The sequence below is a fragment of the Rhinolophus sinicus genome, chromosome 18 (genome assembly GCF_057876585.1).
Source record: "Rhinolophus sinicus isolate RSI-liver-muscle chromosome 18, RSI-T2T, whole genome shotgun sequence".
Lineage (NCBI taxonomy): Eukaryota > Metazoa > Chordata > Mammalia > Chiroptera > Rhinolophidae > Rhinolophus > Rhinolophus sinicus.
Window position 1 is genome coordinate 28,997,373 of NC_142518.1, and position 16,698 is coordinate 29,014,070.

At 39.6% G+C, this 16,698-nt stretch overlaps 1 protein-coding gene and 1 long non-coding RNA gene across 10 annotated transcripts in view; one reads left to right on the forward strand and one right to left on the reverse strand.

The window, feature by feature from the left end:
• Positions 1–16,698, reverse strand: part of LOC141569739 (uncharacterized) — a 215,331-nt gene that overhangs the window by 47,573 nt on the left and 151,060 nt on the right. The gene's annotated exons all lie outside the window — the stretch shown is intronic.
• The window catches only part of OTC (ornithine transcarbamylase), a 56,660-nt gene that overhangs the window by 24,739 nt on the left and 15,223 nt on the right, over positions 1–16,698 (forward strand). Inside the window, exons 5-6 of the mRNA XM_019747855.3 lie at positions 12,789–12,942; positions 15,047–15,169. Coding sequence (XP_019603414.2) covers positions 12,789–12,942; positions 15,047–15,169 — 277 coding nt within the window. The remainder of the gene's footprint in view (positions 1–12,788; positions 12,943–15,046; positions 15,170–16,698) is intronic.

Here is a 16,698-nt window from a genome sequence, read left to right on the forward strand (position 1 = left end):
ACTCTTATCAGTCCTGGAAATGGTGGAAACCCTGTCAAAATCGAAGTTCCCAGATGCCCTCCAGGGGATTCTTACAAGCAGGACTTTCAAAGGACAGCAGTCAGGCCTGCTCTGTTACCTCTTTTCTGCATGGCTTGGGTATCACAGGACTTGAGATCTAGTCTAAGCTTTGCCCCTTACCTACTTTGTGACCTGCCTAGGTGAAAATTTTCTGGATCTTAGTTTCCTTTTCTAAAATGTTAGGGAGTTCTGATCCTTAAGGTTCACTTTATACTCTCAAATGCACACAAATGTATCAGATACAAAGTTATAGTCTTTACACAGAGGTGTGTCCCAATGTAAACCATGTGTAGAGAAATGTGGAGTAATTTGGATAGGGGTAGAGACAGAAAGTAGAGAGATAATTTCTAATTTTGCAGGTTAGGGTTTAGATGGTGTCTCGGCACCTACATTTTATTTTTATTTATTTATTTATTTTTTAAAGCAAATGCTTTTTATTGTTTTAAAGGAGGGCGCAGCTCACAGTGGCCCATGCAGGGATCGAACCGGCAACCTTAGTATTATTAGCACCACGCTCTAACCAACTGAGCTAACCTGCCACCCCCTGGGCACCTAATTTTAACAAGCTCCTCAAATGATTCTGTTGCCAGGGTGGCTGGACCACACTTTGAGACCCTGAATTGTAAGGTTGTACTGTAATCCTGAGCTGTTGTGCTGTCAATCTATGCTAGTGCATTAGGGAAAGGGATGGTAAAGAAGAAACAGCTAATGAGATATTTTATATGGTTTCATGATAACTGATTATGAAGGGTGCATTGACAGTGGAGACAAAATGATTTCAGATTAGTTATTATTAAAATATGTATGTATATATTAGCAGAAGAAGGAAAATGAAAGGAGTTTCTGCTTTGGGGAGGAGGTGATAGATTAGGTATTGACCTACTGCATTAAAGGTTGAACCTCCAAGTACAAATGGCCACAGGCCACTGGGGATAAAGGCCTTGAGTGAAGTTGAAAGCTGGAGCAATAGAAGTATAAGCTCAGTGGTAGAAAATGAGCTCCAGCATCTCATTGTGGGAGAATTGCAGAAGGCTGAACCTTGAGGAGAGCTGCAGTTACGGAGGGGCGGGAGGAAATCCTGAGAGTACAAGGAGAAAAGGATAATGCAATCAGAAGAGGCTAGAATGGGAGATGGGCCTGTCAGAAAGGGGGATAGAGTAGCTGCTGTGGAAATCTGACTTTCTGTTGTGTACCGCATTACTGCTTAATCTGCCAAAATATCTGACAAACAAGATATGGCTGAGATTCAGAAACTCAATACATTTAAATTGAAGAAGACAAGAGAAACCCACTGCCTTTCACAAAAGCAATTGAACAGGAGAAGCAAGGAAGTGAATCTTAATGACATCTACCCTGCTGATACGCACCGTACCATCCATAGCAATTGCCTCCTTGCTTTTTGTAGAAGTTAAACTTTGTAAGATGCAAAAAGACTGGATGATGTTTAAATGACAGTGCTGGTCCTTTCAAATCAAGAGAATAGCGCACACCTGACAGTGACTGATGGCTTTGCTTCTCCATCTGCCTGTCTGGCTGCTTTGGGGTCTTGGTGGAATAAAAAAGTGACTGCCCATTGGTGAAAGAAGAACCTGACGGGCAATACAGTGAATGTGGCAACAGGAAAAGAAAAAAAAAAAAGGCAAAATTGGGCCAGTCTCCTGAAAGCTGTTAAATGTAATTTCCAAGTGTCTCTCTTATTTAGCCAAATGATTTAATTATTCATTTATTCAAAAATATTTGTTGAATGCCTAGTTTTTCTTCCAGGCATTGTTTTAGCACTGAGAATAAAATGCTGATCAAATCAAACAAAATCATTGTTTGAGTGGCAATTATAGTCTAGAGGGAGGAGGCTTTCACCAAACAAATAAATAAAGCATGAATAGACTAGCAGGTTGAAATAAGTGCTATGTTGAAGCTTCAAACAGGGTGATCTGTGGGTGGGGTGGAGGCTACTTTAGATTGGGTGGTCAGGAAAGGCATCTTGGAGGAGGTGACAGTTGAGAAATTGTAAAGACAGAGTCAGGTATGCAAAGCTCTGGGAAGAGCATCCAGACAGAAAGAACTGCTGATACAAAAGGTTAAGGCAACAATAAGCTTGATGTATTCAGGAACAGAAGGACAGCCAGCAATGTTTTAAAGTCTGCAAATAAACATATTTTAAATCCGCACATAAAAAAATAAGTCCACTTATGAGTTGGTCCTGTCTCAACCACCAAAGACAGGAAAAATAAAATCAGATCAAGGAGTAAAAAATGTAAATACACATTCAAAATAGAACGTGTTCCTCTTTTCTTTCTTGATTACGATAATAAACTTTAATTAAAAAAACCCCAAAACCTGTTATCTTCAAAATATTGTGGGCAAATCCTCCTTAGTTAGTTGAGTATTGTGTAATCTGAGGGGATGCTAGCGGGGAGAGAAGGGGGACACTGAGATGGAGTTGTGGGCTGGTACTGTGGACGAACTGGTATGTCAGGGGTCCCCAAGACCACCCCCAGGTTTGGTGATTCATTAGGACTCACAAGACTCAGCAGACGATCATACTCAAGAGCTAAGACTCATTACAAAAAAAGGATTCAAAGCAAAGTCAGCAAAGAGAAAAGGCACATGGGGCCAAGTCCAGGGGAGACCAGGCACAAGCTTCCAAGGGTCCCCCTCTCCCAGTGGAGACATACAGGACATGCTTAATTCACCCAGCGACAAGTTGTGGCAACACGTGTGAAATGTTGTTTACCAGGGAGTCTCTAGTCAGTGCCCAAGATTTTTATCAGGGGCTGGTCACACAGGCATCCTCTGCCTAGCATGAACCCAAATTCTAGACTCCTAAAAGGAAAGCAGCTGTTCAGCACCATCTGTACTGTTTATACAAACAGTTTAGGCAGTGAGCCATCCTTATTATTTCTGGGAATGGTAGGAACCCTCCCCAAGTCGAAGTTCCCAGACAGTGGCCAAGGACCAAACTTGTAAGCAGACCTTTCAAGATAACCATCTCAGGACTGCTATGTTAACTCTTGTTTGCACAACCTGGCTCTCATCTCTCTTCTGGATTTTGGTAACTGTCCTTTACCTCGATCTACCCTAGCTGGTAAGGGAGTGCGTCCTACACTGATGGGGGACAACAGCCTTAAGATTTGAATTATTTCCTCAGTTCAATGTGGGTCCCTGTAGGGCCAGACACCCATCGGATATAATCAACCATTGCTTACTTCCCTCTTTGGAAAAGTCTCTCTTGGCTACTCTCTTCCACCCCCTAACATGTCGGAACACACAAAACATATACACATACATTCAGTTACATTTGCTTCAGATTTGAGGGTATTTTCAGATGTTGCCAATTCTCTGGTGCTCTGCTGGAGTTAAGAGTTGGATATTTTATGTTTCCCCCTTGCTCTGGGCTTATTCTTTTAGGTGTGTCACCAGAAGTGACACCTTTGCATGACTCAGACCACTGGTTTTTTTGAAGTTGAAAATCGGATGGACCTTAGGAACAGCAGAGAGACGTTATCAGTCCAGTTTGAAGGCTTTCTGTTTCTTCTATAATGACAGCTGTTCATGCCTAATGCTCTGAGTCCACTATTGAAAGGGACGTAATAGCTTCACAGTCATTTTCACTTTAATACAGTTCGTAATGCAGCTTCAGAAACCACGTGTATGAAAAGCTCCATATAAAACCAGATAATGTAATGTTGTTCTACTCTAATTACTTTCCCTACAGATGTAATTTACTTATGGCGGTGATTGCTAAAGTGTGTTCTGTCAGTGTAAAACTCGTAGAAAGTAAAATCAGCACAAACCACTGTATTAGTTTCCTAGGGCTGCCAAAAAAATGACCACCAAACTTGGTGACTTTAAACAACAGAAATGTATTCTCTCATGGTTCTGGAGTCCAGAAGTCTGAAATCAAGGTGTCAGCATGGCTGCGCTCCCTCTGAAGGTGCTAGGGAAGGATCACTGTCGTGCAGGAGACCCTGCTCACTGCGCCATTTGTCGTGGGCGGAGGCCTGCTCGCCGCGCCATTTTTCAGGCGGGGCGGCCTGCGGGGTCTGTGTTCCCGCTCCCCACATAAGAACGCAAGATATGGTGAGGCCAAAAAGAAACACCCACGGAGCCATAGGTAGGGGAGTCATACCACTATGGTCTCACTGGAGGCTGGGCCCACTGGTCGCACGGCCTGCCGTCCACCTTTCCGCCAACCGACCGACCGAGTCTCCTCCACTCTCCGCGACTCTGTTCCTCTCCTGTCTTCCGCTCTCCTCGGCTCTGCTCGGCTCTTCGGCAATCCTTGGCAGTGCTCGGCTCTCCTCCGTAGCCGCAGCAGTTATACCAGGGGCCAATCTGCTAACCGGCCACAGCCGACAGCCAATCTGCCACAGCCAAGCCAGCACCTTTCCATGTGAGGCCAAGAGCCTGTAAACTACTTTCTGGGGCTCTGTCCCCACAATCACTCCTTGCCTCTTCCCAGGGCTCCTTGGCATCCCTTGGCTTATAGTGCATCTGTGGGGACAGGGTCCCAGAGAGCAGTTTCCAGGCTCTCAGCCTCAGGTGGAAAGGTGCTGGCTCAGGTAGTAGATGGCCATCAGCTGTAACTAGTTAGCTATTAGCCACTGATATAACTGCCGTGGCTAAGCTAGCAAGCGCGGATTGCAGCTAGTAAGTGAGGTTGGTTGGCAGAGAGAAGTGGACGGCAGATTGCGGATTGTGTGGCTCTTGCTTCCTGTGTCTCCAACCCAGCCACCAGCGAGACTATAGTGGTGTGACTCCCCTATCTATGACTCCGTTGGTGTTCCTTTTGGCCTCACCATATGCTGCGTTCTGGTGCAGGGAGCGGGACCAGAGACCCCGTATGACACCCTGCGTGACAGCATCACTCCAAACTCTGCCTGTCTCTACCTGGCCTTCTTTTCTGTATGTGTCTGTCCTCTCCTCTTATCAGGATATCAGTCATTGGATTTAGGGCCCACCCTTCTCCAGTCTGACCTCATCTTAACTAATTACATATGCAAGGATCCTACCTGCAAACGAGGTCACATTCTGAGTTTCCAAGGTGGACATGAATTTGGGGGACATCACTCAACCCACTGCAAACCACATATCCACATGCCCTGCAGCAACATGGGAGGGTTTCAAGTCATTGTCATTCTGAGCGTTCAAATAATGGAAGTTATGGAGGAATTTGTGAATGAGACAGTCTTCAAAGAAAGAGTGAACCACTGTCATATTGAAAAGAATGTTTAAAAAAGCTGTGATATTGTTATTAAGGTATTTATAGCAATGATAGTAAGACCAAAAAAGGTAATCTTTCCTAAGTTTTAAAATATTGGCATTTAATGGGAACTATGTACCTAATGAGGTATGAATAAATTGGTCTCTAATAGGAAATATGGTATTACCAGGAATCTTTACAGAGGCCACCAAGAAGCTAGCAGGCTTGGCCTGCTTTGACAAAAACATCAAACTAGGAAACATCCATTTTTTTAAATGATTACAGGGTTATCAATGGTGTCATTAGGCACAGCCAAAAATTCCTCCCACTGTTTGCCAGTCAGCTCATCTACTGACAGGAGATGTCACTGATAACAAACTGGAATTTAGGGGGCACGCAGTCTGATTCAAGGCAGGATGGAGTCAGAAGGAAGACTGCATGGCAAGACCCTGTGAGAATATAACTTGTGTTTCTTTTTGGCTTTTGCAACCGATTCCCTATGTTCCAAAAGTTTAGGAACAACTGAAGTCTAAAGAGCATCAAGATTGCTGTGTGATTGTCCATTTTATCAATATCCATGTTTGCTCTTAAGATCTGGCTCAGCATACAGCATAATATTAGAGGTTTTTTGTTTGTTTTGAGTATTTGTTCACCTACCCACAGAAACTGCAGCAGGCGTGATTGAGGCCATTGAGGCCATGGAGAACTTGGCTTATGGTGTTTTTTGTTTTGTTTTGCTTTGTTCTGTTTTGGCCTTCTGGATGTTTTAGTTAAATCATAAATAAGTTTTGATCTTATATTAAAGGAAAAAATATCAACAAATAATGGAAACTTGAGGTTGGAAAGGTCTTTATGAGTTACTTAGATCAACCATGCTTTTCATGACTCCACACCATTCCTTCAAAATTGTCCTTGAGCCTGCATGAAAATATCCAGTATCAGGGTACTCTTTACATACTGAGCTGTCATACTCCATTTTTATACAGTCTCTGACTGTTCTGAGGAGAGTTTATACAAACTGACTGAGAATTCACTTTCAAATTGAGTTGAAATTGGTATTGCTATGTCTTCTCAATGTTCTTCTGTCTTTTTAGTATCTTTATAAATTCATGCATTTTAATATATTTTAAAGTTTCAATTCATTGTAGTTGTTCTTACTGATGCTCAAATTGTCCCATATTTAGCCAATGTGATTTGTCTTCAAGTTGGCTACTAGATCATTTTGACATAACTCTTTTAGTCTTGGATAGTTTCCTTGCTTTTTGATATGACAAGATATTCCAGGCTCATCTTGCATATTTCTTTACCAAAGCCAAGCATTAGTCATTGCTCTAAGAAGCCCTTTCATTTTCAATTTCTTTCAAAATCATGTTTAGGAGGATGTTTTTTGAATTTTTTCCCCTGGTTATTACAATACTCCTTTTGGTAGAAACTACGAGATTTTTTTTTTTTTATTACACAATATGTTTTTTTTTCAATTAAGGTTTATTAGTGTGATAATGGTTAGTAAAGTTACATAGGTTTCAAGTGGAACTACCAATATTGCCATCATCTAGAAATAATCAATGTTAACATTTTATCTCCTGAACCATTTTTCCATTTAAAGTCCTATGCCATGATTCTTTTTATAAACAGTAGGAAAGAGAGATGATTGAGGGGGAAAAAACACCACATTTTAAACATTTCAGCAAAATTAAATTGAATCAACTTTTAAATTTGTTAATTATTAAAAAAAAATCATATTGTTAGCTTTAAAAATCCAGAGGGAAATGATATGTGTGAGAAACTTTAAATTTGGATAATTTGGATTTTGCAAAAGCAGTTTTGTTACCATTGTGGACAGATACCTTAAGATTGTCTGCAAAGTTTCAGGAATCAATCGGAAGGCAAATAGCACTCTCTATATTCAAGGGAAATGAAAAGAGACTGAATTAAAAGTCATTACAGAGCCAGAGAGTATTTTTAACTGGTCAGCCTTTTATTTTGTAGCACATATAATGAAGCTCTTACGATGTTTAAAGCCGGGGTTTCAAATTGATGGAGAGCTATAGAAAGCCCAATTACTGTAAATGTGCCTATAAGCCCAGCTCTATTTACAGGTTTCTTATTTTACCAGGGAAAAGGTTTTCGTTTTGTTTTATTTTAAAGATCTTGAGTATCCTGGAAGAAGAAAACTAAGAATGGTGATTTCTCTCTGATTTATATCAACTTTAAACATAAAGTAGACAGCAACTTCATTGACAAAATATTATGAATAATTGTCTAGTTAAAGATCTTTAATGTCTTTGTTTCCCCAAGAGATTACAATGTGAAGACAACCTGGGATCTGCGCCTCCCCCGTGTCCCAGATTCCACTTCACCTTCTGTGCCTAAAAGATTACAGGGCCATTTTTTTTTAAATCAAGCTTTTGCCCATAGATGCTTTACTGTCCAAGGGGCTTTCTGTGTTTATAGGAATATTGCCTACTCTGCACTTTTTTTACAGTCCAATCTATTAACGTTATGAATTATCAACCATTAGCATTCCTTTAAACACAAAATTGCAAACATTCCTCAGTGGTTCTCAAAGTGTGGTCCCCAAACCAGCAGCATAATTTGCTGTTAGAAATGCAAATTTGGCGGGGAGGGGACCAACCCAGACCTACTGAATCAGAAACATGATTGGCTGTGTTCTAACAAGCCCTCCTGGGGATTCTCATGCATGTTCAAATTTCAGAATGTTTGCTTTAAACTTTCACATGTTACTTATCCAACCAATAAATCAAATACATATTAAATGAACAAAACAAGTCTCCTCAACCGGTTAAACACTGATTGCAAAATTAATCAACTGCTTTTAAACATTTAACTTAATCACAAACCTAGCATTTCAGATTTCCTTGAATGCTCTACACATTTTAAAAAGGAAAAAATACACATAAAATACCACTTTGATTACAGAGCTGATTAATATTTAACAAGAAAACTGGGCATAACACTGTTAATATCGTACACTTAATATTGTTTTACATTATTATCCCTGCTTTTATTTTATCCTTACATGGTCCTGGAATTGAAACTTTATACACTACTGGGTTGCAAGGATTTCTACTGGAGATTATTTTTATACATTTTCATGGTTTATATATGTCATTTTACTGGAGTGGAAGGAAAAAATATCTCAGGAGGCTAAGAATGCAAGTGAAGTGGATTGCTGACCACTTAATCTTGGTTGGGTTTTGGGAACTGGTTGCTTTTAAGTTCAAGATGAATTAAAGTCAAGGTACTGGCCACTAGGATGAATATATTTTTATCACATAGTTTTCACTTTTTATCATGAGCTCTATATTGGATTGCTATTACTGCTTTAACAAATTACCACAATATTAGTGGCTTAAAACAAAACAATTTATTGTCTTACAATTCTGGAGGCCAGAGGTCTAAAATGAGCCCACAGGGCAGTGTTCCTTTTGGAGGCTCCGGGGGAGAATCCATTTCCTTGCCCTTTCCAATCTCCAGAGGCTGCCTATATCCTGGGGCTCCTGGCTCCCTTTCTCCATCTTCAAAGCCAGCGGCATAGCTAGCATCTTCTCTCATTTCTGACCACCTGCCTCCCTCTTATAAGGTCCCTTGTAATTATATTGGGCCCACCCCAGGATAATCTCCCTATCTCAAGTTCCTTAATTTAATCACATCTGCAAAATTCCTTTTGCTATGTAACATATTCAGGGGTTATGGGGATTAGAGTGTGGACATCATTGGGGTGCATTATTCTATCTTAAGATCCTTATTCCTGTTTTTCATATAAATTCTGATTTCTTAAAGAGATTTTATTGGGGAAAGGGAACTGTGAATTCCCAGGACTTTATTGGGGAACAGTGTGTTTTTCCGAGGACCCATCAGCTCCAAGTCAAGTCATTGTCCTTCAATCTAGTTGTGGATGGCGCAGCTCAGCTCCAAGTCCAATTGCCGTTTTCAGTCTTTAGCTGCAGTGGGTGCAGCCCACCATCCCATGTAGAAATCGAACCAGCAACCTTGCTGTTGAGAGCATGCACTCTAACCAACTGAGCCATAGTATTTTAGGTGTCATAAAATTAACCAATTCTTACGAAATAGGAAATTGATAATAATTATAGACTTTTTTGGGATAGCTGCCTCCATTGACATTACTTTCTCACGATAGAATTAAACGACTGCATTCTATAGTATGAAGCATCAGTATATCTGTACTGGGAAGGGAATTTGTATTAAAGTCTTGAAAAAAGTAAAGATTTAAAATTCTTTTAACATAATAGCCTATGCCTTAGAACAATGGTTCTCAAACTTTGGAAGGTTATCTGAGTTACTTGGGAAACTTGGTAACAAGTAAAACTACCCAGACTCTACCCTATTTTGGCAGCGTGGGCCTCAGTACTTTAAGTTCTTCACTTAGTTTTGATACACACAAGTTTGGGAACCATTGTCTCGGGGCATCCAATTGGTCAAGGTAGCTGGTTACTCTAATGAGGGGGCCTTCAGGGAAGGGAGTGGATTCTTCATTTCTTAGGATTTGAGATGCTTTTCTCCTTCCATTGAACTAGAAAGCACTCCCTGCCAGTGAGATTATGGACCAAGTCCTCTGTCTTTCTGGGCTGCCATCTCTTGAATTTTTTTGGCGGGCTGGTGCTGCTTAGGGTTCTAAGAAAAAAAAAAAGGATGGTACTTTCAAAAATATGGTGGCCTCAATTCCCTCTTTTTGGGAGTCTCAAACTTTAATATGAAAATGAATCACCTGAAAAGTTTGTTAAAATCCATATTCTGATTCAGTAAATCTGGGCGGGGTCTAAGATTCTCCAGTTCTAACAAGCTCCCAGGTGATGCCGATGCTTTTGACCTGAGGAGCCAGGTGCTAGCTTTGGTTCTCAACCTTGGCTGCATATTGGAGTTTCCTGGAAAGTTTTTAAAAATACTGATCCCTAGGTCCTACCCTTCAAGATTCTACTTTTCTGACATAATTGATAGAGATTATGGCCTGGGTATCAAGAGTTTCAAAAACTCTCCAGGTGACTTTCATGTGCGGCAATATTTGAAAACTCTTTTCTTAATTAACCATCAAACATCACCTGTCTTGCAAGAGAAATTATAAAGTGGCTCTTTTATGCACCTCTTTCATGCTATAACATAGACTGTGCTTAGATAGTTCAGAGCACTGGTTCCTAAATCTTGACCCCTCCACTGATACCCTGCCATGAGAAGTTTTCATCAGAAATGGTAGAATAAGAAAAATAAAGACAATATAGTGAACTCCACAAAGCAAAATTCAATTTCAAGGTCGTTCACACCTTTTTTTTGGTGTTAAAATATCGCTTTATTAAGTGAAGATACTAACATATTACATGTGTTTATTTGCTTGTTTCCCATTGTCCTTAATTTGCCAAACAAAAAGTTGGAAATTTTATGTTGATCTCCATGTTATCGGAAATTTTGCTGATCCATGAAATCTGAAAATCTGGGAACTATGAGTATGAGAAATCAATGAAAATTTGAAAATATCTGAGTCTAGAAAATATTATAACAATATAGTTTTCAACCTTTGATTCCCTAATCCCTGGTAGCAAGGAGTTATTTTGTGGTCCTTGAATTTTTTAAGCACCAATAGTTTTCTATAGACTGAGTAAATAATATGTCTCAGATATATGAGAGACTAATTTTCCAAATATATATGATGATTAAAGTACAAACTTGTGAAGATCTTACTAAATACATACTAGCGTTAGTTTTTATGCATTTTCTTTTGACACAGTAATAATATCTACTACTTTTTGATCTCTTACTATGAACAAGGCATCATACGATGCATATAGGGTCTCTCATGTAAATCTCACAGTAACCCAGTGGGATATGTATTGTTATTATGGTTTTACAGACCAAGAAACTAAATCATAGAAAAATTAAATGACATGTCCAAAATCACACAGTAACTTACAGAGCGAGCTGTAGAACCCAAGACTAACTGGATATCTTAAAATTATGACTCTATTTTTAATATAACTACCATCATGGGAGGCTTTCCAAATTTTTTTGCTATTAAAAAGAGTTTCTTAAAACTGAAATGATTGGAAGCCTCTGTTGTGAGGGTTTCCCTTAAATAATAAGAAACCAAGATTTTAAATGAAACGCCATTCTTGCTATTTTTATAAGGCTGAAGCGTTAGCTGAGGGACCACCACCACTCTTACACATGGGAAAAACTTAAAATCTGGATCCCAGTCTCTCCTTTCAGATGTTTATCATCTGCAAATTTGAGGCCGTGTGTTGTAATGGTAAAAACATGGACTTCTGAGTTAAACTGACTTTGATTTGAATACAAGCTCCTCCAACTTATTTAGCTGTGTGATTCAGGGTAAGTTACTTAATCTGTGTCTCAGGTTCTTCACTATAAAATGAGAATAATAATATCCATCTTTCTAAGAATTACTTGAATTTGTGGCCATGATTTGACTTGTGTTGCTTTTTTTGGTGTAGTGTGTGTATGTGTGCTTGTGTTTGTGCTATGATATTGAACGCTTTGTGTCTTTTTCAGAGATGCTGATAGCTATGCAGAGAATAGGAGTAAGGGCCAAATGCCTTCTCAGGCTAAGCCCCTGCAAGAGTTCATTGCTAGCTGTGTCATTTCAAGTTTACTGAGAAGCAGACTCCAAGGTGGAATTAGATATGCAAGAGATGCATTTGGGGAGAACAACTGTGAAGAATTAAGGAGAGAGGAAGCAGGAGTAGGCAGGGAGAGCCTTCAGAAGGTGATGCAGCTCTGACCCCAGTGAAAGGAAAGGAGGAAGGAAGGAGTCAGTTGGAAAGCAGCTCAGACACAGTACAGCTCTGAGAAAGTCTCAGCCAGGCTGATGAGGAGCCTAGAGCAAAGACTGCCCATCACAAAAGTCCTGTGTCAGGCAGAATGGTCCAGCTCTGGTGTCCACACCATGCTCAGTTATTGATGGGAACAGCGTGGGGAGAGTGTGGTCTCTGCAGGAATGCTGCAGTGGATCCTGAAGGTACAGCAGTTGAGGGCTGTCAGCTAACAGCACTCCTAGAAGGTTCTCTCTTGTGAGGCAATCTGTGTGCACCTCTGTGGCTCCCCCATTTGTACTTTCAATTTTATAGTGAAAATGTATTTGTCTGCGGGATGGTGGAAAAGAAAATTAGCCACATGCCAGGTCATTAACATTTTTCTGTACATTAATGTTTTTCTGTTTTTGTCTTGTTCCTTTTAACTTTACCAACTGCCATTTATCAATTATAATTCATCATCATGACTGTTAGGCCCATGGTTAATTTCTTATCTTTGTAAAAAATAGTAAAATCAGTGGTCACTGGATATCAGTGGAACAACAGCTGCCTTCTGTAATGACTACATGTATAATATTAGCTTTTAAATCTGTCGCGTTGATAGGTAGTTGTAACTTAGTAAAAATTCTAATTTATTAGCATGTTATTACTGTTAAAGATCCTGTATTAAAGAAGGAATTAGTAAGCATAATTCACTTAGATTATCTTTTCTTGGTTTGCTGCAGCGTATTGTCTAGCATGACAGATGCAGTGTTGGCTCGAGTGTATAAACAATCAGATCTGGACACCCTGGCTAAAGAAGCATCCATCCCCATCATCAATGGGCTGTCAGATTTGTACCATCCTATCCAGATCCTGGCTGATTACCTCACGCTCCAGGTTAGCTTATTTCCTTGCTTATACAAGAGCAAAATCAATAAATAGTCTTGACCATCTCTAAACGGAACCATTTAAATCATGGTATTGATATTTTGTTTTCAAATATCATCTTGGCAAAGAATTATAGCACATGGGTGTATATTAGACATCCAAAGAACAGATAATTGTTAAAAACAGATTATGAGAGCCTACTGTTTTCAACCCGATTCCCAACCTCTTTCAGTCCATCTCTCATCACCTAGTTTTTAATTGTTTCACTTTTTGGTGACATATTTAACACAGTGGATGAATAGGGAATGCTGGAACATACAGATAGGAAAAGCTTTATGTAATCCTACATATCAAGCTCTGTGGTTTGGGAGTGAAGACTGGTGGAGTGTGCTTTAAATACTCAAAATGGTCAATTACTAAATCACTTTCTAAGAAGGAGGCCATTTTCTATCATTTTAATAAACTGTTTAAGGCTAGGATTAAGAACATGCAGATCTTATGGAATTGAGGCTCAAATTTAGCCATGTCCCCCCCCAAATTAGGAAGTTGAATAACTTTGAAAGATTGATCTTGTTTGTTTTGCCACAGTCAATCTACAGAGTTTTGCCACTGGGAATCCTGACAACCACGGTTTCTCTGTCTATGGACTTTTCTGGGGAGATAGGGAAAACTGCATTGGTCCATATTCGTCTTCATTTGAATAAGCTACACACATGTATATGTGAGGTTAAACTAAAAATGAAACTCAATTGGGGATAGGATAAAATTCATGCAGAGAGGGTAATACAACGATGTTAGATACGAAGTGGCCGTGGCTTTACATGTACAGCAGATAATTTAATGCTTCGCCTTGAGGCTTTATCATTACTAGATTATAAATTCACTGAGGGACAGTGAAATGTCCTAGTCATCATATTGTCCCCTGCAGGATATGGTGCAATGCCTTCACATAGGAGATACTCAAAGTGAGAGTTGAATGAATAAATCGTTTATTAAGAACATGGAATCTAAATCAGATGGACCTGGATTTAAATCGTAGTTTAGCCACCTAGTAGTTCTGTGATCTCCAAATTGCTTAGTCTTTCTCTTTTTTATCTTATATGTATAAATATAAATACATATAAAACCTACAGATACTTCAAGAAAAATAAAAAATAAACCCACATGCCATCCACACAGTTTTGTCAAATCTTACTTTAGAATTTTTTTGCTTTTAAATACAATATTACAGATAAGAGTTGAAGCCCACTGTTTAACTCTCCCTGCTCTCATTTCCTCCCAACCCTCAAGGAAATTATTATCCTGAAGTCTGTATTTATAATTCCCAGGCATGTGTTTATACTTTAGCTATACCTGTCTATATTAATAAACAACCAAGATTATTAATGAGAATGTTTTCCAACTTTGTATAAGTGGGAATATACTCAACTACCATGCTACACTGTTTTAGGTGCATTGTATGTCCCCTTTCTTACACCAACGAATGGAAGCTCCATAAAGGCAGTGACTGATTTCTCCTTTGTTCATTATTATATCTCCAGGGCAAAGAAAAGTGTCTGGACATGGATGGTGCTCAATTAGTGGAATGAATGAATGAATGAATGAATACAACAAAGATTCAGATTTGAAACGTATGAAAATATGAGTCTCATACAAGTTCATATGATGTCTTGGTTTAAGATATTAGGACATTTTGCTATTTTTTTTGTGATTGTACATTTATGTTATTGAATTGCTCAGTATAATGCAAGAAATTAGTACAGTAGTACCCCGGTTTTCGAACGTCTCCATTGACGAACATTTCGGTTTATGCACGCCGTAAACCTAGAAGTAAGTGCTTCGGTTTTTGAACATGCCTCGGAAGTCGAACATGTCATGTGGCTTCCGCTGAGTGCAAGATCCTGAGGCCTAGCTGTCGGCTGTTTTCGAACGTTTCAGAACTCGAACAGTCTTCCAGAATGGATTACGTTCGAAAACCGAGGTACCACTGCAGTTTAATTATTCCAACAAAGCATTAAAATTGAGGTGAAGACCATTTATTTTAACCCTAATAATTGTTTCACATCAGTGGATTTCCTCCCAGATGTAATCTCCTCCATCCCTTCCCTTTCAGGAACACTATGGCTCTCTGAAAGGCCTTACCCTCAGCTGGATTGGGGATGGGAACAACATCCTGCACTCCATCATGATGAGTGCAGCGAAATTCGGAATGCACATTCAGGCAGCTACTCCAAAGGTAGGGAAACTTTCTGTCTTGAATTCACCTCCCCTTAAATCATCCCCAAATGCAATTACCCAGTGAAAACAAGCCTCTCATCCATTCAAGAGCACAGGTGAGACCACAAAATTTAGGTTGTGTTAACAGTCCTACTATTATAGCTATTTGGCCTCTTGAGTGCCCAATATGCCCAATATCCCATCTCTACAAAGAGTCTTGGCTGATGCCTTTCATCCTGTGAGTTTATGTTAGAAGTATGTCTGAATTATCCTTCGGAATGTGCCGAAACCAGCCAGTGTGATGACTAAATCTTTGTGCATTGTTACCACAAAGTCTGAAAAAAGCAAGCAAATCCAGACAAGACAGAATTCCCAAGGCACAGGGAGGGCTGTCATTCTCTAATACAGCAGTCCTCCCCTATCTGCGGGGAATAGGTTCAAAGACCCCCACTGGATGCCTGACACTGGGGATAGTAACAGACCCTCTATATAGAGGGTACCAAAAAAATGTATACACATTTTAAGAAAGGAAAAATTTTTAAAACTAATACTGAATATATGCATATACCGATAACCAAAGGTGAATACGAGTCACATTTGACTTCTGCAATTACAAAAGGTGCTCAAAGTTACCATCAGCATCCAGACACTTCTGATGACGGCGAACTACTGCTTGAGCAACATTGACCAAAGTGTCCACTTGTATGCATTTTTCTGGCACCCCCGGTATATTACATTTTTTTCCTATACATACATAACTATGATAAAGTTTAATTTATAAGTTAGGCACAGAAGAGATTAACAATACTAAGAATAGAACAATTAGAACAATATGCTATAATTAAAGTTATGTGAATGTGGTCTCTAGCTCTCTCAAAATATCTTGTTGTTCTGTACTTATCTTCTTCTTCTGATGATGATGTTAGATGATAAAACGCCTACATGATGAAGTGAAGTGAATGAGACATGATTAAGTAAAATAAGGCTGACTTGAACACAAGCGCTGTGATACCGGGACAGTCAATCTGATAACCGAGACAGCCGCTAAGTGACTAAGGGTGGGGAGGCTGTATTGTGTGGGTACGCTGGACAAAGGAATGATTCATGTGCCGGGCAAGATGGAGTGGGTGGGCGCGAGATTTCATCATGCTCCTCAGAATGGCACAGAATTGAAAACTTATGAATGTTTGTTTCTGGAATTTTCCATTTAATATTTTTGGACTGTGGTTGACCATGGGTAACTGAAATGGCAGAGAGAAAAACTGCAGACAATGGTGGACTACTATACTACAATCTGATAGAAAAACGTCAGTCTAATATGAAGCTCACAAAACTCGTCTCCAGGGACCCTTCAGCTTTTTAAATCCAAGTCCCATATGGCTGTGAACCTGACTCCCATATACTTTCTATCTTGCTGCTAATCTTTCATAGAATGTATAGGAAGCATGATTTCTTTCTTAGACCCAAAGTGACCTTTCTGATACTCAAGAAACTGGTAATAGTTGTTGCCTCTGAGAAGGGGAACTGGGAGGTTCAAGGATAGAGGTA